Raw genomic sequence first — 19,656 nt, forward strand, 5'->3', positions numbered from 1 at the left:
AGGAATCGTGCCCACAGCTGTCCCTGTGTAGGCTCAAACCACCAACCTTCTGTTTAACAGCCAGACACACTAAAGTTAAACCATTTGTGCTACCTCAAGTGGTTTGTCTGGTCTATGTGCTCATGTGTGGGCATGCTGCTGCATATTGCTCTGCAGTTGGAGTAGGGAAACTTTGGCTCTCCAGTTGTTACTGAACTAGCATGCATGGCCAATTATCATGTTTGCATGTGCTATCTTCCTGAGTCTTGCATGTGTGCTTGCTCATGTTTGCATGTGATGTTCTCATGATTATTGGGTGGGTAGGTAGGAGACAGACAGACAGATAGAACGAAGGGCTGCCATGACCAGATGATCCTTTGGGTTCCTTCCAACTCTACAGTTCTCTGATTCTATTATTTGATTTTATGTCACTGGTTTGGCTCACTTCCTCAAGTGTGTTGTTCTATAACTCATCTCTTTTGGTATCTCTGCTATGTTAACTTAATTTTCAGTCTCAGATAATAAAGGATTGAATTCCAAGGCTATTGTCTCAGCTTTACTTCTTCCTCTCCAGACAGCTAATCAAATGGGACTACAGGACAAACTAGGAACAAACTAAAAACATCAACAATATGAAGATGGCCTACCTTGTAGGGGCAATATCTAATTGTGAATTTCAATACTTTAAATCACTGCAGATTTATGTATTATAGACAAGTCATCACAATCATTGGCCTTAGGTTAATTCAATTCCATTTTCAAAAAATATCCATTAAAAACAAAAAGCTATTTTAGGATCAAAATGCTTTTCTAAGTACAACGTAAGAGCCTGTAGAATGCATTTTTCTGCAAGCATGACTCGTTAGTTAGGGTACAGTGGCTTAACTTGCAATTGCCTTGCTTTTTAGCACATGAATTTAATTCCTAAGCATGTAAAATTTTCTCTTAAACCAAAGTTTGTTTGATTGTTTTATCCAAGAACAAATATAATGGGAAAGATGCAGCAAAGGAACATGAATAGTCCATAGATTTATTGTTTATACTTATCTAGGGAAGCATATGCAACAACCTACTTTGGCACTGTTGGATAACCAGACTCTCATACATCATCTCTTTCTTTTCATAGCTACCCAGCAGACTTGAAATGGCCCAAATTCAGTGCACTTTAATGTAAAATTTATGAGAATTCCGAAACAGAATAGAGTTCCCCGCACACTGTTTGCAATTGTATGTTCCAAATAAACTAGGTTTTGTATTTATTTCTACCATGACAAAAAGTATTAACTTATTCATTAGATGGATATTATGCCAAAGAAGCCATAAAGTGGTACAGAATAATACCCATCTGCCTTTAGACCCTGCTAACAACCTAAAGCGCTCTCACTTGCAAGTTATATTTTGCTTTTAATCTTTGGAAGATTTTACAATGACGTAACTTACAACAAACTTAGAAAATAGGTTACTGTAGATTTTTTTAAAAAAACTTGCTGAGTCTAAAGAATATCCTTTTGGTATTACTTAAACATAAAGAAGAACCCTGGAAAAATGCAAAACAAAACATGCCTTAGAAAAAGAAAGCCCTTTTATCCAGGCACTTGATCCTGGAAATTATAGATTTGTTTAAGGCAGGTTTGGTTAGCAGTTGTATCTTGCAGTTTATCTATTAGTCTGCTTCATTGGGATCAGAAACGCACAGGTGATAATTGCCAATAACGTGAACAATTGAAAGGGATATTTAAGATCATGGGTGGGGAGCTTGTGGCCCTCCAGATGTTGCTGAGCTCCAAATCCCATCAACCCCAGGCAGCATGGCCATGCTCTTAAACATCTCTTTCAATTGTTCACATTATTGGCAATTTGCTTTTCGGACACGAAGCATGCATAATTATCTTTTATCTGCTGTGTGTCTCTGTCCCACCATGAAATGAATGCAGTGCTTGGGACCAAAAAAGATGTTCAGTTTTGATCCACACATGTCCATGCATAAATAATATACTTTGTGAATGCCTTCCCATCTTACATTGGAGATGGGACCCATATGGGATTGGATCTCCTGTTGAAGTAAGTTCATTTGGATTCAATTCATGGTGTTTATGGAATATTAAGTAACTTATCCTGAAATAGTTATCTAACAGCTGTGATATGCATAAAAAAGGTGGGGTCTGCTTTCTGCTATTTAAAAAAAATATCATAGAATGGTTTCTGCCCCCACCCTATATACCTGAATGATAACTTAAGGTGCAATTTTTGACATTTTTTCTGTCTTGTTATCAGTAAATACTCAGCGGTGTGTAGACCACCAAGGTGGTCAATTGTTTAAATATAGCTGTTTGGATAAAAGCCTCTTACTGAACCATAATTACCATAGCCAACAGGAACAATGCTAAATTTTGATAGTTCAGATTTCCCCCTAATTATTATTGATATTGGAATTTTGCCACATCACAGCGATACATAGAAATGTCGAGATCTTTAAAGAGGACTACTCATAACAACATATCTAGCAATACATCAGATATAACCCTACATATTCTAAATTTTAAGCAAAATTGTATCAAGTGCCTTACATAAATGGCATGAGCAGCACTATAGTATAGCACCATTGTTAGCTGGATGTCTCTAAAATTTTGACTGCAAGAGGAATAAGAATCTAGAATAAGAAGAGGATTAAGAATCTGGTATTAGCTCACAATTATCTACACTGGGTGACATGCAACATAATAAAATATTCTAAATTGCTTTGGGATGCCTCGTGGGAAGTGATTCATAGATGAAATAAATAATAGCTGCTGTAGGCCCTCCTCCCTTCTGCAGCCCCCCAAAAATTCCCTCTGTAGGGCGGGGTGGGGAAGAAGTCCATTCACATGACATTATATATCACCTATTGACATTGCAGACACAAGTCTTTCCCAATCCAACTTGGAGATGCTAAGGTAGAAACTTGGACATTCTGCATGCAAAGCACTGAACTACATCCCCTTTTTCTTTATCAGGATGGGAAACATCCAACACACAAGACAAATTAGGCCCACCAGGACCCCCAGTTTTAACCTACAAGGCTGTATTCTCCAAGCCACACCCACCTGCCTCACACCTAACAGCTTAAGGTAACAGGTGTGGGGCAGGTAAAGTCACAACTGCAAAGAAACCACCAGGAGTCTTAAAGTGTGCTCTGAATTGTTCCTTGGCAAGCAAGACCTGCATTTAGTGCTTTTAAATGCAAAGACCACTGGGGTCAGCTCCACTCAGGAGCTCCCAATCAGAGCACCCAAGTGGAGCTGATCCCTGCCAAAACAGGGTGTACAATTAGCACTGCTTTCTTCAGAAGTCTTTGCGGCAGCAGTAGCAGCTTCAATTTCAAGCCAAGGCTACAAAGGAAGAAGGGAAGTCTCAGGAACGCACTTAAGAGTGTGCTGCTGATTCTTCCTTTTGGAGTTTCAATAAATGGCTGTCACATGACATCTGCCAGTCAAAAGTAGTCAGCAGAGGGTGGCTCAGATCTGGATCCAGCCTGCTGATCTGATCCGGTCCCCACCCCTCTTCTATATGCAATACCACTGTAAAAACGTTTTCCTTGTCAAATTACAGAGCAAGTCTGTTGATGTAAGCTGAAAGCCTACATATAATAAATTAAGTTCGGATAAATAAAAAACCTGAAGTCACTCAAACCAAGGTTTGAACTGTCACTAAAATTAATGCAAGGTGGTCTTATAACATTTCTGAAAGTCTTTCAAGAAATAGTGGGGCTGCAGTATTGCTGTTTATGGCCACTAAGACTATCTGCATTGCCAAGCATCCTAATTATGATTGGTAAGCTGGCCTGGAGATAACAAGCAGGAAGGGAGTAAGTAATCCCTATATGGTGGGCCCAATCCCTAATACTTTCAGAAAATAAAGTGGGGGAGAGAAGGGAGTTGGGAATTATTTTTGTTTGGAAAATATATCCATCTGATAAGAGAACAAGTGAGGGAAAGCATATAAAAAAGTAGTTCAAAACATTCCATTTTTTTTATGGGTAACAATTGAAGAGTTGCTTTATTCATCTGCAAAGCTGGTTAATTTAACAGGTGTTTGCTGGGTTTCAACTTACACTGGGGGTGGGGGTGGCAAGAATATAAAACATACAGTAATAAAGTTATTTGGTGTTTAAAGCAATTACTTTATTAATAAATATACATCCATATGATGACGTAAATACAGATCATGAACACTACTCCATTCCCATACAGACAATTGCACACGAGTAGCTGAAGTTCATGGACATAAGAACATACACAGTATCTAATCAGACTTTTTACAGCAGAAGACAGGGTGATAATTAATGAGCAACTGTTTCCACCAAAATAACCCATCCCATCAGAAAAGCAAACAGTGAAAGTTGAGAATCTTAAAATGGCCCATTTAAGCAGATTTCTGAAAATTTCATAAAATTACTATAACTTTCAAGATGAAATAGATTACACATCGCAGAACCTAGATTTATCTACCTGGAAAAAAATCAGAAGGAAAGGCCGCTCTAGTATTTTCTTACATGTATAATAATGTTTGAACTATGTTAAATATATGTATAATAATAAAACATAATGTGAATATAAGTGGAATCCAAGAACTTTGATTACAAGAAACTGTTTTGTATTTAATAAATTGATTGATGCTGCTCTATACATACAGTAATAAAAACCAGAATGACAACTTAGGAAAAAGCTGTAAAGTTATCTCTACTACTCTGTCTTTCAAAAGAAGGCAAAAGTTAATGCTCTGATATTAACTGCCTTCTGCATTGTAGATCAGGGAGTATCTCATCCCATATGCATTATCCTGACTTGCTGGGTTTGTCCCAAGACCAAAAGCAACTTCAAAGCATAACTGAAATGGACCACTGCAAAACAGAAATGCCAGATGAGTCCTGACCAGGAAGTTCTATTCTCAAAACTTGCAAAACATGAATTCATTTAAGAAAATTACCTGTATTTTTAAAAAATGCCACCTTCACAATAGTTAGCCCCTAATTAAACTTACAGCAGTGTGTGTGGTGTGTGTGTGTGTGTGTGTAAAGATTTTGAAAATATCCAGTGCAAGACTTCAAAAATAGAAGTAAAATTATTTGGTTCTACGGTTTAAGTAAATTTCACCAGAAAGTGAACAGCAATTTCTGTAAGTGTTTAAAATAGCGGCTGTAGTATAGATCTCTCTTAATGCTTAATTATGCTAATTGCTTTATCAAAAAGTGAAAAAGGCTATTTTTAAATCAAAAGAAAAGTGAACACAAGTTTGACTTGTAGATTTTCTGAACAGTGCCAATACACATCAACAATCCTAGCTTATGAAGAGCAGAATTAAGGTATATAATATAAAATTATCAATTTGCTTTACAAATCATGTATTAATACTACAAGGAGAAAGGGACATTCCTCCTCCCCCTCTCCAATAATATCAAAGTATAGGAATTAACATGCTGTTTCAGTGTTTGTCATGACAAGAGACAGTGTTACAAAAAAAAGAAAAGAAAAAGAAAAACACAATGTATTCTGGAGATTATATACAGGAGTAGCAAAAATATTTGAATATACCATTCAAACATCTCAAGTTCTTGACTTCTGTTTCCCCCCACAGCATGGCACTTGTAAACCGCAGTAGAGGATAAAATGAACTGGAATCAAGAAATGCCCAACAGTGTTTTTCTGGCCTCATTAACAAATCCAGGCGTTAAACTGCCCTTTAGAGAAATGAAAGAGGATTTTTCTGGCCCCCCCTCCCAACTTACAATATTAAGTTGTTTTAATGGGTAAGTTTTCCATATGATATAATTAATAAGCACTATAAATGAACATAAATTGCTTAGATGAGTTCATTATTTTCTCAGCATATGTGAATACAAAATTCATTATACTAGAGCAATAATGCATCTGCGTTGTCTCCCAACACACTGCACAACACCATTGAGGAGATGCACACGTGAGAAATAAAAGGGTAGCTTTAAAAAACAGGAGGAGGTAAGCAGAGTTACTCAAAGGTACATTGGTGACATGCAACTTGCTCCTTGCCAGTAAGGTGTGCCGTTCTTGTAGTTTTTACATTCAGCTGCTTTCCTAGAGAGAGTTCAGAAAGGGTCTGAAGCAGCCTCTGGGTTGGAAAAAAAAGAACCATCTAACAAAACAGCCAACACAATATATGTCCTGAGGGTGAACTAGCTCGCATTAGCACTGTGTGTGTCAGAAGTTGCACCACTGTGGGGAAAATTAATAAGAGTTTCATATTCCGAAGTTTCTTGAGGAAATATATAATGGACTTCATAGCTTCAGCAAAAAATTATTTTACCAGCATTTAGCTGCCATTAGTTTACATGACTAAAGAGCCTTCCAGTACTGTTGAGGTTCAAGGTTGCCAGTGCATACAAAGTCCCCCCAAAACAATTCAACACACCTATTATAAAATACAGGATAAAGTCCAGCTCATTATGAGTTAGGCATCACTGGAACACCTGAAGGCTTGCTGCTTTTTTCCTGATAAAAAAGGCATGAAATGACATCCATTTCTTAAGTTGTCATTACTAAAATCAGAGTTGTCATCAAAATGTCAGCAGGCCACAATATTTATCTTACAAAGGAAAAGAATCAATACTGTTCATTTTCATCTCTCTAATTAACCTGAAAGAAGTCTGTCCCCATGAATTTGCAAATATTTATCTATAACCTCTCTCTTGCGTATTTGAAGATACAAATTTAAATTTTTAATCTATAACTATATGTAAACTTATTTTCAGAATAGCTTTAGTTCTAAAGAAATATTTGGAATATATTCAATATTGAGAGTTTATTCAGTTACAACGTAATGTGTGTATTATACATTGTCTCTCTCTCACACATACACATTTTAAAAAATAACAACACATACCCAATTCAATGCAGAACATTTATTTTAGGTGCACAAAATGGCAAAATGTATGTATAGTTCTGCACCTCCATGCATAGATGTATTCCAATAGTTTGTTATATATCTGGGGTCTATAAACACATCAAATTGCAACTTGCTTGTGCATCAACTGTATCATTTCCAATTATGATCCATGAAATGTCATCCTTTGGTAGATATACGCTCTCTTAGCTACAGTATGTGTGATAAATAAGACTTCCACTGGCAAAATTATTAAACATGACAAGATTATCTATCTGAAAGGTATAATTTTCAACCACACCAAATATTTGAAATCCTCAAAAACTGCTGCCATCTATGCAGATACTGCAGTCACTTAAAATGTGTATATTTATTGACAGATCTGAGAACACAGGGCAAATCTCACATATATCTGTGTATGCCAAATGTCACTGAAATGGACTGGATTTAGGAGCACACAAATGTGCAGAAACTCAGCCACAACTTTTACTACACCTGTACATTATTTGCATATTTGATAGCACTTTTTAGAAGTTAAATTATAAAATATTTCAAATATTTAATTCTTTTTGATTTGGTATGTGTAGTCTTAGGCTTTTATAAATTGTAAGTCAGTGTCCAACAGTTAGCATATGCAGGAGAGCTACCATACTTTAATGGAAAAATAGCACTTTGGATATATATCAGGTGCTACATAGGATTTTTTTTTAATGTTTGGATTACTTGAAACTGATAGCACTTTAATGCAATGACTGCCTGGAATGACCACTTTTTAAAAAATATAGTTTTGAAATTTTGAAGTATCTACAAATATTGAGGTCCGTGTTAAGTTCCAGCCATTGTGGAAAATTTAGTTCTTTTTCTACTTCCTCCTATTAACAAAAAGAAAAAGAAAAAAGAGACACGTACACTGCAAACTTTACAGAACTATTCCTGGTAAAGCTGTCCTGAATAATTGGTTTCTATTAGTTTCTTCTGGTTACTTGTTGAACAAGTCTTTATTTTGACTATAAATAACCTAGGATGCAGAATTCTGCTAGTTGAATTGCTAACCACATAACTAAAATGGCCAGACAATAACTTTGACACTTAGAATATTAGTAATTATTTTCTGGAAATAGACAAGGGCACCACTGAGGAGTCCGCTTGTAAACGTAAGAAACATTAAGTGATTATGATATGACATCTTAAAAAAAATAAAATGTAGGAAAGTAAGTTATGGAAACGTTACAAAAGAAGTGAAAAAAAACATGCCACAACTCAGATAATTTAAAAAGAATTACTGAGGAAATGTTACTTAATTCCTCGTTTTTCACTCAGCAGGTTGCTTGATTTTGCTACTTGTTTCACCAGCAGCATGCACTCCTCTGTTATGTACCACAGCATAGGGAAATGCTGCGCTGCTACAAGTATAACTTAGATTTGCAAGCCGTGATAGAGCTTTAATGCTACCTGGAGGTCTCCCTGGGCTGACTTTGTATCCTGCAGCTTTAGTTGTACCCAAGGGTCTACCTGGACTTGTCTTAAATCCAGCTGCTTTGGTGGTCCCCAGCGGTCTACCTGTGCTCGTTCTGTAGCCCGCTGATTTTGTGGTCCCCGAAGGTCTTCCACGTTTACCAGATCTGTTGAGGTTTTTCTTTTTCTTTATATCATCTTTCGTCTCTATACTCCTGCCACTTGTGGTCTGCAAATGTGGTTCATTTAACGCATCTTGTCTCTGGCATGGTATTGGCTTGTGGCTGACTGTGTGGCTATACTTGGTTTGTTGTGTGGAATACAAATCAAACTGATCAGTGGGGGTCACGTTGTCATCATTAAGGCAAGAACTCTTCCCAGGCCCACAGAAAGGGGAGTTACCGCTGGCAACAGGATGCATCATTTTCTACCAAAAGAGAGAGAGAAAGAGGGAGAGATGTAAAAAAAATTAATAAGGTAGCATTCAGCAGGGAAATATTTGCAATGCCCTCCAAAATTAGACAAATCAGCACAGGGCACAAACCAACACCTAAACAAGACATCTTGAATATCAACAGACTCATTAATCAAATACTACTCCAAAACACTATCAATATATTACAGCATAGGTTTCTGCTAATTTTACATTTTTGCATTAATCTTTAATTTAGCACAAATAAATCTTACACAGAGTTTCAGCATTGCAATGATAGAAAAAATCACAGTGAACCAAAAGTTTCTTTTTAAATTAATTTTTATTGGTTTCATAATCATAAAACTTACAGGAACATAAAAAATAATGTTTCAGGGGCTATTATGTATAGATAGGATTCTACTGACTGTATTTTTTCATATTTTTCTTCTTAGTTCTTTTCAGGTATATCTGACATGACCAAGAATTGAAAAAGCCATTCCAGTAAGTGTATACTGACATTTTATTTTATTTCTATTTCTTAAATTTTTATACTGCCCTTCATCTGAAGATCATGAGCAGTTCACAACATAAAGATACAAAATGAGAACACAAAATACATAATGAAAACAAGAACAAGAACAAACCAATAACCTCCCTTCCAACAAACACATTTAAAAGGACATAGATATTTTATGGTGGTACTCCATTGTTTATATTGTGTGTGTGAATATAAATAATAAAATCAAACCATTCCAAAAATAATTCCCCCCCCCCATGCTCAGTTTATGTTAGCTTCTCTGACATAATACTTCACATTTTGCATACTCTCTTTTGGCTCTTTTTACAAAACCAGACTGTCAATAGTAGATACAAAAGCAGAGCTTCACTTTTAATATCTGTCATTTTAGAAGCACTATTCAGAAGTGCTAACTGGGAGTCAATGTTTATTTGTTGCTTTGTGATTAGTTCCTGGAAAAATAAAGACCAGAAAGTGTTTGCACAAGTGGCAGCACATTACTTTGGCCACACAGCCCTGCCATAAATTGAGGGTAATGGTTTTAATACAGTTTATATTGTGCATCTGGAAACTGGTTTTAAGAGTGGATAGTCTACAGTGAATTCTGGACTGCTGCGATTTCTCTGCCACAATCAATTCCCATGTTTTCCTATATACTGAAGACCAGCCCTCTCTCAACTGTATTCATATTCTCTATTCTAAGATAGTTAAGGATGCAGGGTCAGCTCTCATATTTTAGCTTTCATTAAGAAAGTGTTTCTGCATCCATAGGAAATTAAACTATCTTCCCCATTCCAAGGCAAATATCATTATAGAATAATAATTTATTATTTATACCCTGCCCATCTGGCTGAGTTTCCCCAGCCACTCTGGGCAGCTTCCAATCAAGTGTTAAAAACAATACAGCATTAAATATTAAAAACTTCCTTAAACAGGGCTGCCTTCAGATGTCTTTTAAAAAGAAGATAGCTGCTTATTTCCTTCACATCTGAAGGGAGGGCGTTCCACAGGGCAGGCGCCACTACTGAGAAGGCCCTCTGTCTGGTTCCCTGTAACCTCACTTCTTGCAATGAGGGAACCACCAGAAGGCCCTCAGTGCTGGATCTCAGTGTCTTCTAATATCGTATTCTCTTTAATGCCCCAAATTTACAGTGCCTGCCTATATTCGCAAACTCAGGATGGGAGGCCAGTAGAATCAATTATGAAGTACCAGACATTGTTTTTTCTTTCCTGCTTTTCAGCATAGGTATGATGAATTTGTTATGAAGCAGCTCTCCTGTTTATTCATAGATAGAGAGATATGACATCTCCCATGTAAATCCTTCTGGTTTTGATGAGGATTCAATCAAACCAAAGGTTTGATGTGACCCATTGTTTATCAGTCTCTTAAAAGCCTCTGAACTGGTTGGTCTCATAATATGGGCTCACTAGTGGTGTAATTCTTTCTCTCTTTACTGATTATTTGTATAGCTGCTTCTTGTTTATTCTAGGTCTCTTTCCTTCAAAGATGATGCTCTAGTCTACATTTCCAAAATACTAACTGTGGTCTTGGTATCCAGGTTGAAAACAAAATGGAAGTTTCTAAATGAATGTAAGCTTTGAAATATTTATCTATTTTAGAGAATATTTGAATATATTCCAAAAGTAAATCAGTATGATGTCATCTCCAATCTTAAGAAAAGCTCATTCCTTAAACAGGTACATTATTATGAAAGGACTGTTCTTTTCCCAGATTGTTTCAAAAGCAATGGCATCAATGGAATTTTTATGGAAATGTTGTTATTAAACTTGGCCTAGAAAGAATTAGGTAATATGACACACAAATCTACTTATGTTGTAATTGTTCGGCAATCTGTGAAAACGACATTGTTGCTTAGAAAGATGACACTGAACTATTTAATTCAATAATTTCTCCATCAAAGGGGCTTAACTTTCCCCCCAAAAAACTTACATTAATTTTCAACACCTGACCTGTCTGCTGAATAACATTTTAGAAAGGTGGGTAAACTAGAGGTGCTAATGGTATACCAGTCAACATGTAATCTGGCCTTCGAAGTGGTGTTGAAATACAGTGTCTTAACATTAGGAAACAATGATCAACCATTTGAAGCACAAGCCCTTTTATTATCAATGACCTTGTCAATGTGACAATTTAGGATCATCTATCCTCAAAGTAGGGACGCGGGTGGCGCTGTGGGTAAAAGCCTCAGCGCCTAGGACTTGCTGATCAAAAGGTCGGCGGTTCGTATCCCCGCGGCGGGGTGCGCTCCCGTTGCTCGGTCCCAGCGCCTGCCAACCTAGCAGTTTGAAAGAATCCCCGGGTGCAAGTAGATAAATAGGGACCGCTTACTGGCGGGAACGTAAACGGCGTTTCCGTGTGCTGCGCTGGCTCGCCAGATGCAGCTTTGTCATGCTGGCCACGTGACCCAGAAGTGTCTCCGGACAGCGCTGGCCCCCGGCCTCTTAAGTGAGATGGGCGCACAACCCTAGAGTCGGACACGACTGGCCCGTACGGGCAGGGGTACCTTTACCTTTACCTTTACTCCTCAAAGTGTCATGGTGCTCACTGGAGACCCCACTGTCTGTGGAGGATTTCTCCACTAACCTCAGCAGCAGCTATGCCAGTGGCTTTGTTGTAATGTAGATTGATCAAGGCTACTTATACCCTGGCTTCCAGATAGCTTTTCATGCAGTGCTGCTTCATGTACAACAAGCTTCCTATGCTGAAGTGAATTCAAAGTAAGGAGTTGCATGAATCCCACATGCACCTGGTCATTCAGTATACCTGAAGTAGTGTCTCTACCCCAATAGTTCAGCCCGGACACTGAGGTCCAGTGCCAAGGGCCTTCTGACAGTTCTCTCCCTACAAGAAGTGAGGTTACAGGGAATGAGGCAGAGGGCCTTCTCAGTAGTGGCACCCGCCCTGTGGAACGCCCTCCCATCAGATGTCAAGGAAATAAACAACTATCTGACTTTTAGAAGACATCTGAAGGCAGCCCTGTTTAGGGAAGTTTTTAATGTTTGAAGTTTTATTTTGTTTTTAGTGTTTTGTTGGGAGCCGCCCAGAAACCCAGCCAGATGGGCGGGGTATGTATAAATAAATAAATCAAAACATGTTGTGTAATGCACACCATAGGAAGCTGGCATCTATCAATGCTTCCTGCCAAGTATATACATGACAATGCAGAATGTGTGTATTATAAATACATATTATATATAACTTCCAAGTAGGGCATTTGTCTTGCATGCAGTCATGGTGTGCAGCAGGCACACTTCCAATGTTTTACTTTTAGCCAGAAGCATGTGAGGACACCATATATATTCCATCATCATCATCATTTACTTTAGTAATTTAATTCCACTTAAAAACATTGAATTATGGGCGGTTCACAAAAATGATAAAATAAAATGTAACAAAAATATATAACAACTTGCTATTAAATATCCAGGAAAAATAATGAAACCAAGTTACAGTGGTACCTCGGGTTAAGTATTTAATTCGTTCCGGAGGTCCGTTCCTAACCTGAAACTGTTCTTAACCTGAAGCACCACTTTGGCTAATGGGGCCTCCTGCTGCTGCGGCGCCGCTGGAGCAAGATTTCTGTTCTTATCCTGAAGCAAAGTTCTTAACCTGAAGCACTATTTCTAGGTTAGCGGAGTCTGTAACCTGAAGCGTATGTAACCCGAGGTACCACTGTACTGAAAAAATTCACAACACTCAAGAGTGGTTTAGTATAAAACACTTAATTTCACACAGGTTTGTTGTTGTTGTTGCTAAGGGCAACACATGGTCCTAGAATGGCCATAAAGAAGGTGCCAGTTGATCCTCTCTTGGAAGGGCACTGAACAGTTGAGGAGCTAGCACAAAAAAGACCTGGTAGCCACTGTCTTACTTCACTTGGCAAGGGCAACTGAAGCAGGCCTCTGAAGGGGATCTCAATGTTCAGTTAGGTGTATGTGAGAAAATGTGATCTTTCAGTTATCCTGCTTCAAAGCAATTAAGCGCTTTAAAGATTAAAATCAGCACTTTGAACTAGGTCCTCACATAGGACATGAGGCTGATGCAATATTATTCTACTATTCTATGTGGATAAACAATTAATTGTTGCAGGGACAAATGGGGGAAAGAGATGGATACAGGAGAAAGTTATACAGGCTATTAATAGAAGGAAAGCTGTATATGCAACTTCCTCTAGTTAAAAATATCCCAAACAATGGAAATGTTAGATTAGCTTTATGCTACTATTTGCTTCATGCTACTGATAAGAAGCAGCAGTGAATCAGGTTCAGTATCTTGAATTGAACATTAATTTAACAAAATGGCAGGCCATACATGATTAAATAAAGATGCTACAATGTTTAATCAGTTTTAACAACTTTTAAGGTGCAATCTTATATGTGCCTAAGTCTTTTTAATATATCATTTTCCCCACTTAATTTATTTATTTGGAAGGAAACTGCAAATAAGTCAATGAGACTTACTTCCAAGTAGGTACATATAGAATTGAACTGTTAATTGGCCGAAAAAGTTACCTGGATTAATCAGACAGCATATTTTTAAGCAAAATGTTTTATAAAAGTCATAAAACTGCAAATAGCAAGTATTTTAAAAGGTGTTCCCCCTTTCATGTAACATAGGAATGTCTCTTATAAAGTACACATACAACATATGTGAGTATGCATTAACAACACAGAAATTACTCATCTTGTTTCCATTCTATTGTTTTTACCATATGGAAGTGTACTCTGTTAACTGACAAAGACTCGTACAATTAATCAATTGATATCTCTTTAATCCGGTAACAACTCTATTATCAATCCTAAAATTGCTATCTGGTCAAGGATAGAACTCTTCCACCTTGTCCCAGTAAGTTTGTATGCTGCTCTTTGCAGTTCCTGTAGCAAAGAGCAGAACAAGCATTATTATAAAACAATTATAACATTTGGTATCCTGCCTTTCTTCCATTACTCAGAGAGGAGGATACAGGTGATTTTCCATCTGGGTACTGACCAGAGCCAGAGGGTGCTACCCCATGTAGCCACAAAACATGCCCTAGGTCAGGAATGGAAAGTCTTTGGCCCTTCAAGAGCATGGACTGCAAATCCCATCATTCCTGTTCATTCAGGAGGGAGATCGATGGAAATGGTTCCCACCAAAGTAGTCTGGTGAATAAGCACTCCAGCCTGCTGTGTCAAAATGCAGGCTGGAATGCTTTCTCACAGGAACTCCTCTAATAGAGAGGGCATTTGTGCAAGCAGAAATCTTGCCTAATCAACTTCATTCCTAAGGGACGGGGGGGCAGTTGGCATGCTGCTTTTCTGGCTTTTACCATTAAACAAAAAACATTGCAACTGGAATTCTCATATTGTAATGGGTATTGGAGATAAAATCAGTCTGATGTACATTCTTAGGCAAATTTAATAGCTTCCACTGGGATCTTGACATATGCTCAAATGTCTAATTCTATCCTCCAAATAAAAATCTGAGGATGCAAAATAAAGACACTATCAATAGCAGAAGAACTCTGAAACATGCTAGAGACTGTACTTTACCATGCTCTTCACTCGTTTTGCAAAGACTGTGCTGAAACCTAAGATGTTCAACAAACATTTTCTTATATCTGCATGAGCAGAAAGATTTCTCCTAAACATCTACCATAAAATTAACCTCTAAGCTTAAAATATGTACAAGCTAAATGCATGACAACAATCATAGTGCAATCAAAAGTAAACCACACAAGAATTTGGGACCTGCTTCCAGATAAGTGTGTATAGGATTGCAGCCTAAGGGAGCAATCCTACCTCTGGATGGGAAACAGCAGGGCAAAATGGAGTGATAGAACCACTGGTGTCTCCAAAGCCCTCCTACTTGCATTGGCTAGATTGGAAGATGGGGAGACTGAAATCACAATTTTTGCTGCAGACTGGTGCAGCAGAGGCACCCAATTTGGACCCCTCTCTGGGAAGTGGACCAGCTTAGGATACAGAGGATCCTTGTTACTCCAGTTCTACCCCAAACACCTTGGTATGGGGGTCCTCCAGCAGATCCATCATCAATAATACATTTGCATCTGCCATCCCTCCTGTGCTGCAGTGAGATACTCTGTAGCACCAGAAGTACCAGATAACCTGCAAGTGTAGAGAACAGTGTACGGGAATATGAGTTGGCTCCTACTCGTCTCCAGAAACACGGATTGGGGGTTAGGTTTGCATTTTAAATGTTTACAAGCATAAACTTAGATCCCATAAAACAATTCTAAAGCACACACTAATACTATACATGTAATGGTCTAATGACATGCACTTAAGCAGCAGGTCTTAATAAATGTGGGTAGCACTAATCAATATAATATTTAAGTTAACTAGCAATGCAAATATTTGTCAGTCCCATATATTAAAGGTATGCTTACACATAAGTGCAAAATACAGGGACAGGTATTGCTTTTCATTAAACATGTAGTTGGTTAGATATAAACAAGAAATCACACATAAAGAGAACAGCTCAAAGTGCCTTTGTTAACTAATAGGACACTTAACAAGACAAATTCTAGAGAGATACTGTTATAAAAACCACAAAATGTATATCTTTCCCTGCTACTGAGTGACCATAGCAGTTCAGGAACAGAAGGCAGACTGACAGCAGCTTATTCCTGCTTTCCCCTCCAACCCCATACTGGAGCATAATTGTCCTTCCTGGGACATTCATAGGGAAGACACAGTCGTTCTGCGTCTATATTAGATTGGTGCCTCATTATCAGCACTGGGGGAAATTAAATAGGTCTTGGGGCATGGGAATGATAACCTTTTCCATCATTCCACTTGGGCCAAAAAGCTGTTAAGACTCTGCATCTGCCTTACTCTGGCTAGTTAAATAAGTTACCCTTTAATACGCTCTCTCACCTACATAGCCCTTTTGTTCACACTTGGATGATAGGCAGAAGTCGAGGAGAGGAGAGGCTTCCCTCCGTTTCCCCCCCTAGGTTTTTTAGCATTCGGTTTTTTTGTTTCAATTTAGTTATATTTATGTGACGCGGCACAACTAAGCGTGGCTGCGGCGATGTTGCAAATTTAGACTGCTTCAACCACCACAAAAAGTCGTAGTTTTAATTTTGTGAGGGCCTTTGAAGAGAACAAATGAAATAAGGTGGAGGAAGCGCCGTGTGTGTGTGTGTTGCAGACCAAGCCACCCACCCCGTCTCGCCTACATGGAGGGGAGGAAAAAGAAAAAAAAGGCTGTCCAGATCTAGTTCAACCTATTGCTGCCCTGTCTGGGTGTCTATTCTCCGGGCACCCAGTGAAAGAAGGGTCCGTCAGTTCCACCCACCTAATTGTACAATTTGATATACAGAAAACGGGGGGGGGGGGGTAAAAGGAAGCGGCGGAAATGGTGCCACCCCGCTAAACCCCACGGGCACCCCGGGGTGCAAGGAGGAGGTAGGCGCAGGGGGTGCTGCCTTCCGCCGACTGCGCCCGAAAGGCGCAAGGAGAGAGAAAGGCGCTCTCCTTCCTGCCTTCCTTTCTTTGGAGCCAGCTGGGTGAGGCTCCATCTTGCGCGGCCGAGAACAGGAGAGAGAGGAGAGAAGCGGGCGGCACTCGCAGGCCCGGGGCGGCTCCTACCTGAGGGATTCTTGGCAGGGCGGAGGGGGAGGGGAGGGGACAAGGCGGCGGCGGTTGGTGGCTCGGTCCGCGAGGCGCGAGCTCGACGAGGGTTGTCGTCGTCGTCGTCGTGGGGACGCGTCGCGGGGCGCTGGGGCCCCTCCCCGCCGCCGCCGCGGGCTTCCTTCGTCGCAGGCGGCCGGGCGAGAGCGAGCGAGACCGGCGGGGGAGAAGCGGAGACGGCGGAGCGGGCCGCGAGAGCCGGGCCGGAGCAGCTGCAGGGAGCCGTGGCGGCGACGTGCGCGCTCCTGGTCTGGGCCAACGCGCCGCGGGAGCGAGCAGGAGAGGCAGAGGCCGACGGGAGGGGAGGGGGAGGGGAGGCGGCTGGTCTGTGAGGAGGAGGAGGAGGAAGGGAGCGGCAGGCGGACGCCTGAGAGGAAGGGGCCGCTCGCCGGGGGAGCCGCTCAGGGCCTGGCTCGGCCGCGGCGGAGGTGCCGCCTGCTCTGAGGCGGAAGAGGAGGAATGAGGGAGAGACGTGGGCCCACAAAGAGCCCCGCAGCGCTGCGAAGGCGAGCCGGTGCGGTATTGTTGTGGCATAAGCTCATCACCCCGCCCCCATGAAATGTTAGCCCCCATTTGGCAGACGTATAAAACACAAACACACACGGGTGTGGATAGGGAAAATGTAAACAGTGGAGTCGAATTGCAATGAAACAGGAAAAGTGGAGCCCCCGAGCATTCAGCTGAAAGCTTAAACGACTGCAAAATATAAGCAAGAGGAGCGCCGGTGAGAGGGCTCTCCTAAACCCAATTGCCAAGGAGAGGAAACACATCAGACTTTATGGGACTTGCTCCTGCCTAGCCGTGCATGCATATAGGAATATCGCCTCAACTTTCTCTTAAGAAAGTGCTTGGTGCTCTTTACGGTAATAGTAGTTCTAGTTGTTGTTGTTGTTTAGTCGTTTAGTCGTGTCCGACTCTTCGTGACCCCCTGGACCAGAGCACGCCAGGCACTCCTGTCTTCCACTGCCTCCCGCAGTCTGCTCAAACTCATGCTGGTAGCCTCGAGAACACTATCCAACCATCAGTTCTAAGTAGCCTTTCCATGTTCAGCAGCTGCCTTAATGTTGAGTAATATTAGAATTCGCTCATGATTAATGTAGGTTTGGATACAACGCATGCCAAGTTTGGAAACATTTTGGTCACTTGGAGTGGACAATTTTCATTTTTTTTAAAAAAAGGAATGTGCTGGAGGAATAATTTAAGGCAGCTATGCTATTATCCTAAGGCGGTGAAAGCTCGCCGCAAGAGCGCGTGTGTTAGAGAGGAGGGGTGGGAAGGGGATGCTCGCAGATGTGAGAGGTGGATTGGGGAGAAAGAGAAGTGTGAGACCGAAGATAGAGAAGATGGGGGGGGGGGGAGAGAGATGGCCAAGAGGGAAGAGATGAGGGACTGAGGAGAGAACAAGAGGTTCTGCAGTCTTCTGACTGGATAAACTCAGGGCGAGTAGTTTAGAATTTACCAACCAAAGCATCTTAATCAGTTTTGGTAACAATGAGTCATGAGCTGTGGAACTTTAAATGCATTTTTAAAAATTGCAGCTGGATCCTCTCAGCTTGGGTTTAAGCTGTCATAATGGCAAAAGTTGTATGAGCATCCAGTGCAAGGCAAGCAAAATGGAGTTATAGCTCTCTGCCCCACATTTCTCAAGCCTCTTCCGATGCTCTTGACATAGTTATGTGCAAGCTCTGACACTGGCTCACTGTTGTCTACAATGACACGCAGTAGTTAAGGATTTTAGACAGGGTTGTGGACCAGCCTTACCTGGTGATGCAAGGGATCGGACCTAGGATCTTGTGCATGTAAAGCAGATGCTCTACCCTTCAGCCCTTCCTTGTAGCTTTGATGTCATAACAGAAGGATCATGGAAAGTTTTTAGAAAGATCTAGGATGAGTGTTACCATGATCCTTCTGTTATGACATCAAAGCTGCAATCCTAAACACACTTACCTAGGAGTAAATGCCTTTCAATGCAGTGACTTTTATTTCTCAATAGATACTGATAGAATTGTACTGTAAGTGATACAGGAGATCTTAGCTTCATTCTGTGGGTGATTTCTATGCCTACACATGCTACACAATATTAGAAATATTAAATTGAATTAATATAAAACTAATCTAAGAATATGCAAATAAAATGCTATTCTACTTGGCCTTTATTGTATTCCGTAAAGGTAAAGGTAAAGGTACCCCTGCCCGTATGGGCCAGTCATGTCCGACTCTAGGGTTGTGCGCCCATCTCACTTAAGAGGCCGGGGGCCAGCGCTGTCCGGAGACACTTCCGGGTCACGTGGCCAGCGTGACGAAGCTGCCGTTTACCTTCCCGCTATAAAGTGGTACCTATTTATCTACTTGCACTTAGGGGTGCTTTCAAACTGCTAGGTGGGCAGGAGCTGGGACCGAAAGACGGGAGCTCACCCTGCCGCGGAGATTCGAACCGCTGACCATACGATCGGCAAGTCCTAGGCGCTGAGGTTTTACCCACAGCGCCACCCGCGTCCCTGTATATTCCATAGCAATATACAATTACAAGACTGTTGTGTCATCTGTGTTTTAAACAGATTATCAGATCAAATGTATTGTGACAAAAGCTTTCATAAGCTACATCTGATAAAGTGGGCTCTCGCCCAAAGCAGCTTATGCCACAAAACATTTGCTAATCTTTAGGGTGTCACCACCAGGACTCTGATGTTTTTAAATTATCTTCTGATGTGGGCATGTGAAGGGTTGGTATCAATGG

At 40.4% G+C, this 19,656-nt stretch overlaps 1 protein-coding gene across 6 annotated transcripts; it reads right to left on the reverse strand.

The window, feature by feature from the left end:
* Positions 1-4,117: 4,117 nt before the first annotated feature.
* On the reverse strand, positions 4,118-17,193 carry LOC310672152 (UPF0461 protein C5orf24 homolog). Of its 6 annotated transcripts, none has more exons than XM_083428901.1 (3): positions 16,878-17,193; positions 8,326-8,755; positions 4,118-6,482 (listed from the first exon to the last, which is right to left on the reverse strand). In XM_083428901.1, exons 2-3 carry the CDS (start codon positions 8,750-8,752, stop codon positions 6,442-6,444), a joined length of 468 nt encoding a protein of 155 aa, XP_083285027.1. In that variant the 5' UTR covers positions 8,753-8,755; positions 16,878-17,193; the 3' UTR covers positions 4,118-6,441. The 6 variants fall into 6 exon arrangements, with proteins under 6 accessions (XP_083285027.1, XP_083285031.1, XP_083285026.1 ...); XM_083428905.1 differs by lacking the exon at positions 16,878-17,193 and adding an exon at positions 16,715-16,869; XM_083428900.1 differs by having other exon boundaries at positions 4,118-8,755; positions 16,878-17,176.
* Between the last annotated feature and the right edge of the window lie 2,463 nt (positions 17,194-19,656).

The sequence above is a fragment of the Podarcis tiliguerta genome (assembly GCF_965153285.1).
Source record: "Podarcis tiliguerta genome assembly, chromosome: 2".
Lineage (NCBI taxonomy): Eukaryota > Metazoa > Chordata > Lepidosauria > Squamata > Lacertidae > Podarcis > Podarcis tiliguerta.

Bases quoted from the DNA above. Each gene is read 5' to 3' on its own strand.
- LOC310672152 (XM_083428902.1), bottom strand. From the start codon at position 16,807: ATGGAGCCTCACCCAGCTGGCTCCAAAGAAAGGAAGGCAGGAAGGAGA. The intron at 8,756-16,714 runs GCAGCACCCCCT...CTCTTTTGGTAG, and splicing joins TCGGGCGCAGTCGGCGGAAG to AAAATGATGCATCCTGTTGC.